Source organism: Ascaphus truei, unplaced genomic scaffold, assembly GCF_040206685.1.
Source record: "Ascaphus truei isolate aAscTru1 unplaced genomic scaffold, aAscTru1.hap1 HAP1_SCAFFOLD_236, whole genome shotgun sequence".
In the NCBI taxonomy this organism is placed as follows: domain Eukaryota; kingdom Metazoa; phylum Chordata; class Amphibia; order Anura; family Ascaphidae; genus Ascaphus; species Ascaphus truei.
Window position 1 is genome coordinate 576,599 of NW_027455280.1, and position 18,940 is coordinate 595,538.

At 50.7% G+C, this 18,940-nt stretch overlaps 1 protein-coding gene across 2 annotated transcripts in view; it reads right to left on the reverse strand.

Annotated features, from left to right (window-relative positions):
- ARAF (A-Raf proto-oncogene, serine/threonine kinase) overlaps positions 1-16,207 on the reverse strand; it is a 92,845-nt gene extending 76,638 nt beyond the window's left edge. Inside the window, exons 1-3 of one of the 2 annotated variants that reach the window (XM_075582454.1) lie at positions 15,935-16,207; positions 6,776-6,879; positions 6,500-6,602 (exon numbers count right to left, since the gene is read on the reverse strand). In XM_075582454.1, the coding sequence (XP_075438569.1) occupies positions 6,500-6,602; positions 6,776-6,879; positions 15,935-16,171 (444 nt within the window). In that variant the 5' untranslated portion in view covers positions 16,172-16,207. The remainder of the gene's footprint in view (positions 1-6,499; positions 6,603-6,775; positions 6,880-15,934) is intronic. The other variant, XM_075582455.1, reaches the window with a different exon arrangement.
- Positions 16,208-18,940: the final 2,733 nt, after the last annotated feature.

Sequence of the window (18,940 nt, forward strand, 5' to 3'; positions counted from 1 at the left end):
CGAAGCATTGCAGCCTATTAAATCCTAATCATTATCATTTAACAGATCAGCCGCCCATCAGCCAGGCATGAACCCAGGCTGGGAAGGCAAATGCAACGGGGCTTGTCAGAGGTGAGGAGCGGCGCATTCCAGGTATCTGCCAGGTACATACCGGGTATTTGCTCGAATAAAGTGTGTCGGTGCAGTATGTTTTGAAGGCTCAATAAAGAAGCCTTATCAAGAGAACCCGCGTGTGGTTGCATGTACCCTGCAACAGGTATAAACAAACAAAAAGCAGAAATAGGGGGCATGGCCTGAATCCGAACCAAGATGGCTGTGTTGATCTGGAGCTCCCACATAAGAAAACAACAATCTTAAGCCATCCAGGTGTACAATCACTCAATCTATAATATAAATTACAAATAATCCAAGCTGACACAGCAAGCATCATTCAAATCCAAAAAAGGGTGAAATCGGACTAAAACGTAGCTAAAACACCAAAAGATCTTTTTTTTGGCCTCATTGCTGGGGCCGCGTACTGAACAAAGGACAAGGAGGCCCTAATAAAATTTGGGGCAGTTTTTCCACCCCTCCAACCCTGTACCTACCAGAACTAACAGAAGGGTTTGCTGTCCGGGTGGGGAGAAGTGTGTTGCTGATCCCCACAGACGGAGAGTGCAGTACGTTGCCGAGTGCTTTGTGCATCCTTCCCCTGGAAAATGCTGGGGCGGCCACGAGGTGAGACGGAGACACAGTGGTCCCGTGGTCGCCGCAGTTTTGAGCCCCCTGCTTTCTCCCCCCACAGTATAATTACCCAATATTGAAAAAAAAAAGAGAGAGAAAAAAGAAACCAGTGGCGAGGTCAGATACGCGGGTCCCATGGCCAGAGCGACATCGGAACCAACGCTACTACGAGGTGTGGAGCGGAGGCGCAGTGAGCAGGTTAGGGGTTCCAGAGGCTCCGTGAGACTCACCGCGAAGAGCAGGGGGGCGCCGGATCATCCCCCAAAGCGCGCCCTGGGTCTTGCACATAAACAGGCCTGCACAAAGAATCATTTCAAGATGGCCGCTGGGACCATGCAGCTTCCCGGAGCTGTGAGGAGTCTCCAATAAAAGGCCAGACAAGTACCTGGCAGAGTTAGGCGAATGGGGGATGGGGGGCAGGAATCCCCCGATCAGGAAGGAAATTCAGGGTGGATATAAAACACCACAGAACACCGTACAGCAGCAAATCCCCCCTTACAAACAAATTAAATTTGAATAATTAATAATAAATAAACTTTTACTGGGAGGTCATACAGCGCAATAAGCCACAACATCTGGCTGTCTCAGACATTTAAGAAACCAGTGGAGCTGGACTACACAGTATCCTGATTACATACCAGAACAAACCATACCCTCACCTCAATACATAAAGAGGAGGGTCCTGTGCTTGCACCTGTCGTGCTGCCTTGGATAAGTTGGGGACTCTGATGAGCCAAAAAAATACTAGTCACAAGGAAAACCCTTAACCTGTATTAAATAGAACAAATACAAAAAGACATACAATCCCAAAACAAAGAGAAGAACCACGAATACAACAATAGTTATGCAGACATGTGATACAACCAGAAGGATATGTGAATGTAATACCTCGTAAGAGAGGGGAGCTAGATCAACTTAAGTTATACCTCACGTGAGGGGCGCGTGTGCAGCAATGAACAAGATGGCGTCGCATAGCCTAGCTCCACATGAGTTCGGGGAAAAATAACAACTTTAATCTCCTAATGGATCCAATTAACGTGCTGACCTCTTTAATAATGTAGGGGAACACAGAAGACAGTCGACCATGCCACCCTACCAAGGGCAAAACAGCTGCCTCCTTGCAAGAACTCAAAGAATTCTTCAAGTGGCAGGAAAACTCCATGAACGTGATGGAGCAGAGGGATTCCCAGGGCGCCGACATAGAATCGGACACAGAGACCACGTCCCCCTGCCTTCTGCACACTAAGCAAGACATTAAATACCTATTTAATAACATTAAAGGCCTTTATCATACAGAACTGGAAGTCAGCCTCAGAGGAATCCACCAAGACATCAACTGTGGGAAAGAACAGATACAATCGAGACAAAAGTCGATGAGATCCTAGAAGCTCAGGAAATGGCAGATTAGGAGAGAAAGGCCCTCAAAGAGGGCATGGAAGAATTAACAGAAAATCAGGAAGATGTTGAAAATCGCTCAAGGATGAACAATATTAGGGTGAGGAGAGCCCCAGAATCTACCCCCAATATAGAATCATACATACTAAGACTGTGTCAGTCCTTGGCTCAGGACCTGGATAGACCCCGCTGTGAACTGGATACAGCGCATAGGGCCCTGAGAGCAAGATCCACGATGCCAGAAAGCCAGAGGGATATAATTACCAGGATGCACTACTTCCAGTGAAAGGACATCATAATGGCGGCTGCGAGGAACCATCCATTCATCGAATTTGAGGGCTCACGCATTCAGATTTACACAGATATTTCCCCAAGAACATTACGCAGACGTAGAGATCTATGAAAAGTAACAGAACAACTACGAAAACAAGAGATCAAATATAAATGGGGATTCCCATTTAGACTGATTATCTTATACAAAGGAACACAAACATCCATTAAACATCCGGCCAAAGGAGACGCCTTGCTGAAAAAATGGGGCTTAGACATACAAATGGACCCAACCAACACTGCAACGAGGCCCAGCTCACCAAACGAACAGAGACCATTCTGGAGTAAGGTGCCTTCTAAAAGTCCAAACAAAACTTCGAAATAAAGATCCTAAAGATGTACATCTAAAATAGGTAGAAATAATGCCGCACGCAACATCAGATATGGCTGCCGGAGACTTCCGTAGGCAGGCCCTCAGATTGTCCACCTGCATTGGGATCGGAACAGCCAGACGGGTGCGAGGTCCTGACCGGATTACTTCTCAAACATTGTTAGGTTGAATTGGGACTGGTTCAGGTAGTGCGACCCGTGCCGTCATTACCTATACCAGGTTTATACCACCGTGATACATTACTGTATTACGGAGTTACTCAGCTTCTAGAAGTTTATAAGTCTAGATGTTCGTTAGATTTAAGTCATTTACATGTTGGTTAGAATAAAGGCGTTAAAGTAGGGGGTGCGCAAACTTTTGCTCCTGCGCCCCCCTGCCTTGTGTTTCCCGGTGCTCGCGCCCCCCTTCGCTCAGTGTGACATCAAATGATGCGCGGGGTCATGTAACATCACGTGACCCACGGCGTCAATGGCAACGGGCGCGTGACGTCACGCCACATAGCCCGGCGGCGTCATTTGGCACGGTGTTGCCATGGAGATGCTTCCAGACGCCGGCTGAATCTTGGTCATTTGACGTTCCAGAGGCTTCACGTGATCCCCCGGCATTTAATTTTAATGCCTTGGGGAAGAGCGCAGGGCCTCTGCAACCGCCCACGTCCCCCCAGTTTTTGCACCCTTGTGTTAAAGCACAAAAAAGAAAGTTACAACACAGCTATAAAATGTACATTTATAATGCTGGACTCATGATGTATGGAATAGGGGCCGGAGAATGCCACTAAGCGGTATTCCGGAATCAGTTTATGCTGTCACATGGGGTGTGTAATAAGGTCTGAGAACCCTCCCACTTCAATGTAAGATTTAATGTTTTGTAGTATAAAGTGTATAAAAAGTGACACGTGGATGAGAGGGGCAGCGTGTGGCTGCTATGGCACCAAGTTATTGACCCTACATCTGATCAGGTGCTATGCAATATTAATAACTGTAGGTAAATAGTTACATCTGATCAGGTGCTATGCAATATTAATAACTGTAGGTAAATAGTTACATCTGATCAGGTGCTATGCAATATTAATAACTGTAGGTAAATAATTACATCTGATCAGGTGCTATGCAATAATACACTGTAGGTAAATAATTACATCTGATCAGGTGCTATGCAATAATACACTGTAGGTAAATAATTACATCTGATCAGGTGCTATGCAATAATAATAACTGTAGGTAAATAATTACATCTGATCAGGTGCTATGCAATAATACACTGTAGGTAAATAATTACATCTGATCAGGTGCTATGCAATAATACACTGTAGGTAAATAATTACATCTGATCAGGTGCTATGCAATAATACACTGTAGGTAAATAATTACATCTGATCAGGTGCTATGCAATATTAATAACTGTAGGTAAATAGTTACATCTGATCAGGTGCTATGCAATAATAATAACTGTAGGTAAATAATTACATCTGATCAGGTGCTATGCAATAATAATAACTGTAGGTAAATAATTACATCTGATCAGGTGCTATGCAATAATACACTGTAGGTAAATAATTACATCTGATCAGGTGCTATGCAATATTAATAACTGTAGGTAAATAATTACATCTGATCAGGTGCTATGCAATATTAATAACTGTAGGTAAATAATTACATCTGATCAGGTGCTATGCAATATTAATAACTGTAGGTAAATAATTACATCTGATCAGGTGCTATGCAATATTAATAACTGTAGGTAAATAATTACATCTGATCAGGTGCTATGCAATAATACACTGTAGGTAAACTAGCCGCCCAGAGTGCTCCCTCGATAACCCCCCAAAACAAACAAACAAACATTATTTTTGCTTCCTCTGACTCATGATAGCACGCTACCCCATAGCTTGATGACGAGCAAGCAGATATTGCCCCCCCCCCCCGTTAAATTGTTAACCTGTTACTTTAAATAAGGAAGGATTGCCACACCTGGGTTAGAATAACCTCCCATGTTTTCCCCCTAAATCCCACCTCCACACCCCTTAGCAAGTTCAATTCTCCTCTTATGTGTTGGTACATTTTTGTTTAAGCTTTTTTCTTGGAAGCATCTTTGCACATAGGTTGAGCGACAAGGGCTCATCGAAATGTTCCATAGGTACTACGGACTCTTCTCAATGGTACAGGGAGCTCATGTTGGGTTTAGAAGCAGGAGCTCATGTTGGGTTTAGAAGCAGGAGCTCATGTCGGGTTTAGAAGCAGGAGCTCATGTCGGGTTTAGAAGCAGGAGCTCATGCCGGGTTTAGAAGCAGGAGCTCATGTCGGGTTTAGAAGCAGGAGCTCATGTCGGGTTTAGAAACAGGGTCTCATCTGGATGGGATCCATGCCGGGTAGGGTACGTGATACACTTGTATCAGGCATTTCTTGAAAACACATCATCAGAACACCACAGGGCCCAAATCCCCACATCAGTTCCCATGACCAATGTAAAACGTATTAAACGTAACGTGAAAGGTCTGAATAGTCCCAAACAACGTAGGAGAGCCGTGAACAACTACAAACAAATAAGAGCGGACTTGGTGTTCTTACAGAAGACTCACTTTAAACGTGAATCACACCCCACTTTCTGGTACAAGTCATACCCACAATTGTTTGTTGACTTGATACCAGTGGGAAAAAAAGAGTGTAGCCATCCTACTACACAGGAACCTGCCATCCTACTACACAGGAACCTGCCATCCTACTACACAGGAACCTGCCATCCTACTACACAGGAACCTGCCATCCTACTACACAGGAACCTGCCATCCTACTACACAGGAACCTGCCATCCTACTACACAGGAACCTGCCATCCTACTACATAGGAACCTGCCATCCTACTACACAGGAACCTGCCACCCTACTACACAGGAACCTGCCACCCTACTACACAGGAACCTGCCACCCTACTACATAGGAACCTGCCATCCTACTACACAGGAACCTGCCATCCTACTACACAGGAACCTGCCACCCTACTACACAGGAACCTGCCATCCTACTACACAGGAACCTGCCATCCTACTACACAGGAACCGGCCATCCTACTACACAGGAACCTGCCATCCTACTACACAGGAACCTGCCATCCTACTACACAGGAACCTGCCACCCTACTACACAGGAACCTGCCACCCTAATACACAGGAACCTGCCACCCTACTACACAGGAACAAGTTCCTAAACTAATTAAACACACACTGACAGCAACTAGATGCTGTATTGCGGCCCAACAAAATTAGAGGTACAAAAAAAAAAAAAGGACGATGGCGTACCCTCCTGATGGAGAAACGGACAGCCCTTCTTAAGGATAAGGTGGCTACGTTTGGGGGACCTTGGAAGGCGGGGAGCGAATCCCGTGGCTCTAATATACAATTAATTACACTATAAATATCTGCAAAGCCCTCAACGTAGAAGATCCCCAAATAAAGCCAGAGCTTAATCAAATAAATCTCACCAGACTATGTGCCAAACAAAAACATCGTAAAGTCGCTGACCTGTGTCCAAGACAGGTGTGACCGTGACAATGCAAAGTATGCAAATTAAGTCTGTTTACAATAAATTGCATCTGAAAAGTACCTAACCCCCCTGGTTTTAATTGTTTGTCTTTCTGTATCTTCATTGTGATATGTATTATTGTCTTCAAATGTCCCCATTCCCCAGAGAGAGAAAAAAAAAGAAAATATTTGTTAATTACTCACAAAATTGTGCATGGACAAAGGGACATCAGCCAACACTTCCACCATCAGCTCCTCTCCCACAAGTGGCGTTATGTCCGTTTCCCAGTTTGTGAGAATCTTGCGACTTCAGCAGAGACACAAAGTAAGTTAGATCTACAAACCATTCAGCCGTTTTGTCACTGTTCTGGCTGCAGCACACCCTGGCATATCCCCCACATGCTGTTATTTCCCTAAGGAAAAACAGCCTATTTCAGCAGGGATATATCCAGCCTTCCAATTCTGAAAACAAATGCTTACCCCTGTATGAGACGATACACCGCACAGCACTCCTGGCTGAGACCCCGAACTTTCAGGGCCTTATCCAGAGAATCGTAGACAGTCATCCCAGGTCTGACATTCACCTGTGAGACAGACGATGAGAGCGCGAGACACACACACGACAGAGGGAGCGAGAGAGAGACACACACACACGACAGAGGGAGCAAGAGAGAGAGGGATCACACACACGCGAGAGAGGGAGCGAGAGAGAGAGACACACGACAGAGGGAGTGAGAGAGAGAGACACACACACACGACAGAGGGAGCGAGAGAGAGAGACACACACGCGACAGAGGGAGCGAGAGAGACACACACGCGACAGAGGGAGCGAGAGAGAGAGAGACAAACACGACAGAGGGAGTGAGAGAAAGAGACACACACACGACAGAGGGAGCGAGAGAGACACACACACGACAGAGGGAGCGAGAGAGAGAGACACACACGCGACAGAGGGAGCGAGAGAGACACACACGCGACAGAGGGAGCGAGAGAGAGAGAGACAAACACGACAGAGGGAGCGAGAGAGACACACACGACAGAGGGAGCGAGAGAGACACACACACACGACAGAGGGAGCGAGAGAGAGAGACACACACACACGACATAGGGAGCGAGAGAGAGAGACACACACACGACAGAGGGAGTGACAGAGAGAGACACACACGACAGAGGGAGAGAGACACACACACGACAGAGGGAGCGAGAGAGACACACGACAGAGGGAGTGAGAGAGGGACACACATGACAGAGGGAGCGAGAGAGACACACACACACATGACAGAGGGAGCGAGAGAGAGAGAGAGACACGACAGAGGGAGCGAGAGAGAGAGACACACACACACGACAGAGGGAGCGAGAGAGAGAGAGAGACACACACACATGACAGAGGGAGCGAGAGAGAGACACACACACACGACAGAGGGAGCGAGAGAGAGACACACACACGAGAGAGGGAGCGAGAGAGACACACGACAGAGGTAGCGAGAGAGAGAGAGACACACACACGACAGAGGGAGCGAGAGAGAGACACACATGACAGAAGGAGCGAGAGAGAGAGACACACACGACAGAGGGAGCGAGAGAGAGACACACACACACACACGACAGAGGGAGCGAGAGAGAGAGACACACACAACAGAGGGAGCGAGAGAGAGACACACACACAACAGAGGGAGCGAGAGAGAGACACACACACGACAGAGGGAGCAAGAGAGAGACACATACACGACAGAGGGAGCGAGAGAGAGAGACACACACACGACAGAGGGAGCGAGAGAGAGACACACACGACAGAGGGAGTGAGAGAGAGAGACACACACACGACAGAGGGAGAAAGAGAGACACACACACACGACAGAGGGAGCGAGAGAGAGAGACACACACGACAGAGGGAGCGAGAGAGAGAGAGACACACACACGACAGAGGGAGCGAGAGAGAGACACACACACACGACAGAGGGAGCGAGAGAGACACACACGCGACAGAGGGAGCGAGAGAGAGAGAGACAAACACGACAGAGGGAGCGAGAGAAAGAGACACACACACGACAGAGGGAGCGAGAGAGACACACACACGACAGAGGGAGCGAGAGAGAGAGGGATCACACACACGCGAGAGAGGGAGCGAGAGAGAGAGACACACGACAGAGGGAGTGAGAGAGACACACACACGACAGAGGGAGCGAGAGAGAGAGACACACACGCGACAGAGGGAGTGAGAGAGAGAGACACACACACGACAGAGGGAGCGAGAGAGAGAGACACACACGACAGAGGGAGCGAGAGAGAGAGAGACACACACACGACAGAGGGAGCGAGAGAGAGACACACACACACGACAGAGGGAGCGAGAGAGACACACACGCGACAGAGGGAGCGAGAGAGAGAGAGACAAACACGACAGAGGGAGCGAGAGAAAGAGACACACACACGACAGAGGGAGCGAGAGAGACACACACACGACAGAGGGAGCGAGAGAGAGAGAGACACACACACGACAGAGGGAGCGAGAGAGAGACACACACACACGACAGAGGGAGCGAGAGAGAGAGGGATCACACACACGCGAGAGAGGGAGCGAGAGAGAGAGACACGACAGAGGGAGTGAGAGAGACACACACACACGACAGAGGGAGCGAGAGAGAGAGACACACACGCGACAGAGGGTGCGAGAGAGACACACACGCGACAGAGGGAGCGAGAGAGAGAGAGACAAACACGACAGAGGGAGCGAGAGAGACACACACGACAGAGGGAGCGAGAGAGACACACACACACGACAGAGGGAGCGAGAGAGAGAGACACACACACACGACATAGGGAGCGAGAGAGAGTGACACACACACGACAGAGGGAGTGACAGAGAGAGACACACACGACAGAGGGAGAGAGACACACACACGACAGAGGGAGCGAGAGAGACACACGACAGAGGGAGTGAGAGAGGGACACACACGACAGAGGGAGCGAGAGAGATACACACACATGACAGAGGGAGCGAGAGAGAGAGAGACACGACAGAGGGAGCGAGAGAGAGAGACACACACGACAGAGGGAGCGAGAGAGAGAGAGACACACACACGACAGAGGGAGCGAGAGAGAGACACACACACACGACAGAGGGAGCGAGAGAGAGACACACACACGACAGAGGGAGCGAGAGAGACACACGATAGAGGTAGCGAGAGAGAGAGAGACACACACACGACAGAGGGAGCGAGAGAGAGACACACATGACAGAAGGAGCGAGAGAGAAAGACACACACGACAGAGGGAGCGAGAGAGAGACACCCACACACGACAGAGGGAGCGAGAGAGAGACACACACACAACAGAGGGAGCGAGAGAGAGACACACACACAACAGAGGGAGCGAGAGAGAGACACACACACGACAGAGGGAGCAAGAGAGAGACACACACACGACAGAGGGAGCGAGAGAGAGAGACACACACACGACAGAGGGAGCGAGAGAGAGACACACACGACAGAGGGAGTGAGAGAGAGAGACACACACACACGACAGAGGGAGAAAGAGAGACACACACACACGACAGAGGGAGCGAGAGAGAGACACACACGACAGAGGGAGCGAGAGAGAGAGAGACACACACACGACAGAGGGAGCGAGAGAGAGACACACACACACGACAGAGGGAGCGAGAGAGAGACACACACACACGACAGAGCGAGCGAGAGAGAGAGAGACACACACGACAGAGGGAGCGAGAGAGAGAGACACACACACACGACAGAGGGAGTGAGAGAGAGACACACACACAACAGAGGGAGCGTGAGAGAGACACACACACACAACAGAGGGAGCGAGAGAGAGACACACACACGACAGAGGGAGCGAGAGAGAGACACACACACGACAGAGGGAGCGAGAGAGACACACACACGACAGAGGGAGCGAGAGAGAGACACACACGACAGAGGGAGCGAGAGAGACACACACACGACAGAGGGAGTGAGAGAGAGAGACACATACACACGACAGAGGGAGCGAGAGAGAGACACGACAGAGGGAGCGAGAGAGAGACAAACACACGACAGAGAGAGAGAGACACACACACGACAGAGGGAGCAAGAGAGAGAGAGAGACACACACACACACGACAGAGGGAGCGAGAGAGAGAGACACACACACGACAGAGGGAGCGAGAGAGAGAGAGACACACGACAGAGGTAGCGAGAGAGAGACACACGACAGAGGGAGTGAGAGACACACACAACAGAGGGAGCGAGAGAGAGAGAGAGACACACACGACAGAGGGAGCGAGAGAGAGAGAGACACACGACAGAGGGAGAGAGAGAGAGAGAGAGAGAGACACACACACGACAGAGGGAGCGAGAGAGAGAGACACACACGACAGAGGGAGCGAGAGACACACACACGACAGAGGGAGCGAGAGAGAGAGACACACACACGAAAGAGGGAGCGAGAGAGAGACACACACACGAAAGAGGGAGCGAGAGAGAGAGAGACACACACGACAGAGGGAGCGAGAGAGAGAGAGACACACACACACGACAGAGGGAGCGAGAGAGAGACACACACACACACGACAGAGGGAGCGAGAGAGAGAGGCACACACACGACAGAGGGAGCGAGAGAGAGAGAGACACGACAGAGGGAGCGAGAGAGACACACGACAGAGGGAGCGAGAGAGACAGACACACACGACAGAGGGAGCGAGAGACAGACACACACGACAGAGGGAGCGAGAGAGACGCACGACAGAGGGAGCGAGAGAGACGCACGACAGAGGGAGCGAGAGAGAGACGCACGACAGAAGGAGCGAGAGAGACACACGACAGAAGGAGCGAGAGAGACACACGACAGAGGGAGCGAGAGAGAGACACACACGACAGAGGGAGCGAGAGAGAGACACGACAGAGGGAGCGAGAGAGAGACACGACAGAGGGAGCGAGAGAGAGAGACACACGACAGAGGGAGCGAGAAAGAGAGACACACGACAGAGGGAGCGAGAAAGAGAGACACACGACAGAGGGAGCGAGAAAGAGAGACACACGACAGAGGGAGCGAGAAAGAGAGACACACGACAGAGGGAGCGAGAGAGAGAGACACACGACAGAGGGAGCGAGAGAGAGAGACACACGACAGAGGGAGCGAGAGAGAGAGACACACGACAGAGGGAGCGAGAGAGAGAGACACACGACAGAGGGAGCGAGAGAGAGACACACGACAGAGGGAGCGAGAGAGAGACACACGACAGAGGGAGCGAGAGAGAGAGACACACGACAGAGGGAGCGAGTGAGAGAGACACACGACAGAGGGAGCGAGAGAGAGAGAGAGACACGACAGAGGGAGCGAGAGACACACGACAGAGGGAGCGAGAGAGAGAGACACACGACAGAGGGAGCGAGAGAGAGAGCCACACGACAGAGGGAGCGAGAGAGAGAGAGCCACACGACAGAGGGAGCGAGAGAGACACACGACAGAGGGAGCGAGAGAGACATACGACAGAGGGAGAGAGAGAGACACACGACAGAGGGAGCGAGAGAGAGAGACACACGACAGAGGGAGCGAGAGAGAGAGACACACGACAGAGGGAGCGAGAGAGAGAGACACACGACAGAGGGAGCGAGAGAGAGAGACACACGACAGAGGGAGCGAGAGAGAGAGACACACGACAGAGGGAGCGAGAGAGAGAGACACACGACAGAGGGAGCGAGAGAGAGAGACACACGACAGAGGGAGCGAGAGAGAGAGACACACGACAGAGGGAGCGAGAGAGAGAGACACACGACAGAGGGAGAGAGAGAGAGAGACACACGACAGAGGGAGAGAGAGAGAGAGACACACGACAGAGGGAGCGAGAGAGAGAGACACACGACAGAGGGAGCGAGAGAGAGAGACACACGACAGAGGGAGCGAGAGAGACACACGACAGAGGGAGCGAGAGAGAGAGACACACACGACAGAGGGAGCGAGAGAGAGACACACGACAGAGGGAGCGAGAGAGAGACGCACGACAGAGGGATCGCGAGAGAGAGACGCACGACAGAGGGAGCGAGAGAGACGCACGACAGAGGGAGCGAGAGAGACGCACGACAGAGGGAGCGAGAGAGACGCACGACAGAGGGAGCGAGAGAGAGAGACGCACGACAGAGGGAGCGAGAGAGAGACGCACGACAGAGGGAGCGAGAGAGAGACGCACGACAGAGGGAGCGAGAGAGAGACGCACGACAGAGGGAGCGAGAGAGAGACGCACGACAGAGGGAGCGCGAGAGAGAGACACACGACAGAGGGAGCGCGAGAGAGAGACACACGACAGAGGGAGCGCGAGAGAGAGACACACGACAGAGGGAGCGCGAGAGAGAGACACACGACAGAGGGAGCGCGAGACAGAGAGACGACAGAGGGAGCGCGAGACAGAGAGACGACAGAGGGAGCGCGAGAGAGAGACGACAGAGGGAGCGAGAGAGAGAGACACACACGACAGAGGGAGCGAGCGAGAGAGAGACACACGATAGAGGGAGCGAGAGAGAGACGCACGACAGAGGGAGCGAGAGAGAGACGCACGACAGAGGGATCGCGAGAGAGAGACGCACGACAGAGGGAGAGAGAGAGACGCACGACAGAGGGAGCGAGAGAGAGAGACGCACGACAGAGGGAGCGAGAGAGAGACACACGACAGAGGGAGCGCGAGAGAGAGACACACGACAGAGGGAGCGCGAGAGAGAGACACACGACAGAGGGAGCGCGAGAGAGAGAGACGACAGAGGGAGCGCGAGACAGAGAGACGACAGAGGGAGCGCGAGAGAGAGACGCACGACAGAGGGATCGCGAGAGAGAGACGCACGACAGAGGGAGCGAGAGAGAGAGACGCACGACAGAGGGAGCGAGAGAGAGACGCACGACAGAGGGAGCGCGAGAGAGAGACACACGACAGAGGGAGCGCGAGAGAGAGACACACGACAGAGGGAGCGCGAGAGAGAGACACACGACAGAGGGAGCGCGAGAGAGAGACACACGACAGAGGGAGCGCGAGAGAGAGACACACGACAGAGGGAGCGCGAGAGAGAGACACACGACAGAGGGAGCGCGAGAGAGAGACACACGACAGAGGGAGCGCGAGAGAGAGACACACGACAGAGGGAGCGCAAGAGAGAGACACACGACAGAGGGAGCGCGAGAGAGAGACACACGACAGAGGGAGCGCGAGAGAGAGAGACGACAGAGGGAGCGCGAGACAGAGAGACGACAGAGGGAGCGCGAGAGAGAGACGACAGAGGGAGCGTGAGAGAGAGACACGACAGAGGGAGCGCGAGAGAGAGAGACGACAGAGGGAGCGCGAGAGAGAGACGACAGAGGGAGCGAGAGAGAGAGACACACGACAGAGGGAGCGAGAGAGAGAGACACACGACAGAGGGAGCGAGAGAGAGAGACACACGACAGAGGGAGCGAGAGAGAGACACACGACAGAGGGAGCGAGAGAGAGAGACACACGACAGAGGGAGCGAGAGAGAGAGACACACGACAGAGGGAGCGAGAGAGAGAGACACACGACAGAGGGAGCGAGAGAGAGAGACACACGACAGAGGGAGCGAGAGAGAGAGACACACGACAGAGGGAGCGAGAGAGAGAGACACACGACAGAGGGAGCGAGAGAGAGAGACACACGACAGAGGGAGCGCGAGAGAGAGACACGACAGAGGGAGCGCGAGAGAGAGACACACGACAGAGGGAGAGCGAGAGAGAGACACACGACAGAGGGAGCGCGAGAGAGAGACACACGACAGAGGGAGAGCGAGAGAGAGACACACGACAGAGGGAGCGCGAGAGAGAGACACACGACAGAGGGAGCGCGAGAGAGAGACACACGACATAGGGAGCGCGAGAGCCGACAGAGGGAGCGCGAGAGAGCCGACAGAGGGAGCGCGAGAGAGACGACAGAGGGAGCGCGAGAGAGCGCGAGAGAGACGACAGAGGGAGCGCGAGAGAGACGACAGAGGGAGCGCGAGAGAGACGACAGAGGGAGCGCGAGAGAGACGACAGAGGGAGCGCGAGAGAGACGACAGAGGGAGCGCGAGAAAGACGACAGAGGGAGCGCGAGAGAGACGACAGAGGGAGCGCGAGAAAGACGACAGAGGGAGCGCGAGAGAGACGACAGAGGGAGCGCGAGAGAGACGACAGAGGGAGCGCGAGAGAGAGACGACAGAGGGAGAGACGACAGAGGGAGCGCGAGAGATGACAGAGGGAGCGCGAGAGAGAGAGACGACAGAGGGAGCGCGAGAGAGAGAGACGACAGAGGGAGCGCGAGAGAGAGAGACGACAGAGGGAGCGCGAGAGAGAGAGACGACAGAGGGAGCGCGAGAGAGAGACGACAGAGGGAGCGCGAGAGAGAGACGACAGAGGGAGCGCGAGAGAGAGAGACGACAGAGGGAGCGCGAGAGAGAGAGACGACAGAGGGAGCGCGAGAGAGACAGAGACGACAGAGGGAGCGAGAGAGACAGAGACGACAGAGGGAGCGAGAGAGACAGAGACGACAGAGGGAGCGAGAGAGACAGAGACGACAGAGGGAGCGGGAGAGACAGAAACGACAGAGGGAGCGAGAGAGACAGCAGACAGGCAGACAGACAGCCAGACAGGCAGACAGTGAGCGACAGACAGGCAGACAGCCAGACAGGCAGACAGCGAGCGACAGAAAGGACAGGCAGACAGCGAGCGACAGACAGCGAGCGACAGACAGACAGCGAGCGACAGACAGACAGCGAGCGACAGACAGACAGCGAGCGACAGACAGCGAGCGACAGACAGACAGCGAGCGACAGACAGCGAGCGACAGACAGACAGCGAGCGACAGACAGCGAGCGACAGACAGTCAGTGAGCGACAGACAGACAGCGTGAGTGAGCGAGCCACAGTGAGCGAGTGACAGCCAGCCAGCAAACGCGCGAGCGACAGACAGACAGTGATCGAGCGAGAGACAGACAGTGAGCGAGATAGTTAGAACACTACAGAAACAAAGAATAAAATAAAACAAAATAAAATAAAACTGACAAAGAAAATAACACTGAACTGCAAACACAATCACAAAGAAAAACATTTTGAACTATGCAACCTTATATAATAAGTGCTAAGTGGATGCAAATAAACACATTAATAACACTGAATGTTTTTTGTGGACATATATAAAACTCCAAACTGCTTTCCCTGCAGCCCAAGGTTATGCTACCCTCACTCACCCTGAGTATAATGTGTAAAGTAAATAAATACGGGAAAAACCTATAGCGCAAAAACAATTCGTATAAAAATATAATCCCGCCCCCTCCACCCCCCCACCTCTCCAAGGAAGGAGGACGGGCAGGATGTTGGAGAGGTAAATGGGAGTACCCAGGAGTCTATTCCATTCTAGCGCAGGCGTTTAATCGCTCATATAAAGACACTACCTTGTGAGTTTAACACTGTGGGGTGGGGGGTTTATATTTTTCATATGGATAGCGCTATAGGTATTTCTCTTTTTCCAATTTTTGGACAATCACAAAGAAAACCAGCAATAGAGGCAATTACACACACAGCCTAAAAAGGAAGACAGACCCTTAGAAACACACAGACTGACAAGCCCTGGAAGAGTTACAGTATAAGAAAGGTCACCAACAAATCTTACCACTGTCCTCTGCTGGTTTGGAAGATACACTTTGACCGTCCCCCCTGACTTGCCCTCTGTCAGTTGGGCTTCACTCAGTGTGGTCCCTTCGTATGGAGGAGGCCCTCGGGCCCCAGGGCTTGGCAACTCCAGGACAGCAGCCGAGAGCATGACTGCACTCCCCTTCCCCAACTCTCGAGAGAGGGAGCCCAATGCACCGTTTCCAAGGGTGCCCGGAGGTGTCGGAGAGCGCTTCATTGGTTACCTTGGGGGCGAGGGGGGTAAAATGAGAGCTTACAAGGAAGGGGGAGAGAGAGAGAGAGGGAGGGAGAGGGGGGGAGAGAGAGAGAGGGAGGGAGAGGGAGGGATAAGCAAAATGGAGAAAAATACTCGATTAGAAAACCAACTTATTCTATGCGCCAATTTTTTATTTTCTCTAAAGCTCTTCTCGTCTATTTTCTCCCCATTCCATTCTTGTACCATGAAATGACGAATCTTGTATATAAAACCTGCTGTGCGGTGTACCATTTGGTGAAACAGGGAGATAGCTCTGAGCTTCAGTACAGGTTTGAACAAGAGAGGAACAAGAATACGATATATTGGGAAAAGAGGGAGAGAAATACAGAACAATGAGAAATAAGAACAAAGGAGATTGTTGGGGCAAAGAAAGTATATAATCACAGAAAGGGTGGAAGAGTATCAAACTGTGACGTGCTTTGAATCCCATAGGAAGAAAAGCGCTATATTAAGTTACTATTATTAGTGCAGTGAATGGAAAAGCACTGGAGTGAGCGCAGCATGTCCGGTCCACACAAGCGGATAAGAGGTCATGGGAATGTTATGTGCGGCTTATTTGTCACCTCTATCTACGCTGATCCTCGGGTCTCTACCCAAGAGGTGCGCAAACTGGGGGCGCAAGATTGTTTAGGGTGGGCGCAGGCAGCAAGGGCGATTTTGCAGAGAAGCAGTGGCGCTGTGCTGCACAGCTCATGCTGCACAGCTTATGTTGCACAGCTCATGCGCTGCGCAGCTCATGTTGCGCAGCTCATGTTGCACAGCTCATGTTGCGCAGCTCATGTTGCACAGCTCATGCTGCACAGCTCATGCTGCACAGCTCATGTTGCACAGCTCATGCTGCGCAGCTCATGTTGCACAGCTCACGTTGCACAGCTCATGTTGCACAGCTCATGCTGCACAGGCTTTGACTTGCTGAATGCCGCGTGATGAGGTGAGTGTGTGAGACATGGAGAGGTGGAAGAGAGACATGGAGAGGTGGGAGACTTATTGGGAGGGAGGGGGAGAGAAAGAGAGACATGGAGAGGTGGGAGACATATTGGGAGGGAGGGGGAGAGAAAGAGAGACATGGAGAGGTAGGAGACATATTGGGAGGGAGGGGGACAGAAAGAGAGACATGGAGAGGTGGGAGACATATTGGGGGGAGGGGGAGAGAAAGAGACATGGAGAGGTGGGAGACATATTGGGGGGAGGGGGAGAGGTGGGAGACATATTGGGGGGAGAGAAAGAGACATGGAGAGGTGGGAGAGGAGATTTTAAACTAGGAAGGAGGGGGGAGGGGAATGAAACAGATAATGAACTAAATGGAATAGAGGAGGAGACAAGGTGGTATGGAGGTAGAATGGGGGCAAGTGCGAGTTTGACAAACAGTGAGACACCCACAGTAAATAGAGATAATACTAGAAAACTTCTAAAGACTAAACCAAGTGGGCTGAAAAAAAACCTGAAATGCATGCTTGCTAATGCAAGAAGCCTGACAGATAAAATGGGGGAGCTTGAATTAATAGCTGCAAGGGAGCAGTATGATATCATAGGCATTACTGAAACATAATGGGATGAAACTCATGGCTGGACAGTTAATTTAGAGGGTTATTCCCTTTTTCGGATGGATCAAGCAAATAGAAGGGGAGGTAGAGTATGTCTATATGTTAAACCGGATCTAAAACCTATTATAAAGGGATGATGTTTATGAAGGGAATGATGAAAATATAGAGACTTTGTGGATAGAAATTAGCAGTGGAGGTAAAAGTATAAAGAAAATGTTTGTGGGAATATGCTATAAACCACCAAATATCTGTGAGATTGAGGAAGCTAAAATACTTTTGCAAATGGAAAAGGCATCAAAACTGGGTCATGTTTGCATAATGGGGGATTTTAATTATCCAGACAGACTGGGGCAATGAGATTAGCGTTACAACAAAATGAAACAGGTTTTTGGGGGTGCTTAAAGATAATTATATGACCCAAATTATTGAGGAACCAACCAGGAGAGGGGCAATACTGGATTTGGTCATATCAAACAATGTAGAAGTAATAACAAATATTCAAGTCCTGGAACATTTGGGTAACAGTGATCATAGCATGGTCTCATTTGAAATAAATTATCAAAAAATAGATTTCTTGGGTTCAACAAAGACCTTAAACTTTAGAAAGGCAGATTTTAATAAACGGAGGTCTAATCTAGTAGTAATACACTGGGATAATGTTTTTGCAGGGAAAATGTAGAAGATAAAGGGGCAGTGTTTAAAACATTGTTAGAAAAGCACACTTATCAGTGTATATCCTTGGGTAATAAGTATAAAAGAAATAAGTCAAAACCAATGTGGCTAAATAAACAGGTAGGGAGGAAATGGACAAGAAGAGGAAGGCGTTTAGATTCTTTAAGTCGGAAGGGACAGAGACACCGTATCAGAATTATAAGGAATGTAACAAAAATTGAAAAAGTTCAATCAAATTAGCAAAAATGGATAATGAAAAAAGGATTGCAATAGAAAGTAAGGTCAACCCTAAAAAAATTCTTTAAGTACCTTAATAACAAAAAAATGAGAAAAGAAAATATAGGACCCTTTCAGTGTGAGATGGGTAGGCAGATTATTATTGGAGATAAGGAAAAAGCTGAGGTATTAAACAAATTCTTTGCCTCTGTGTTTACCAGGGAAGAATCAAGTTCAATAGTAGTGCCGCAGGAGGAAGCCACAACCTCCATATTAATGAACAATTGGATAACTGAGG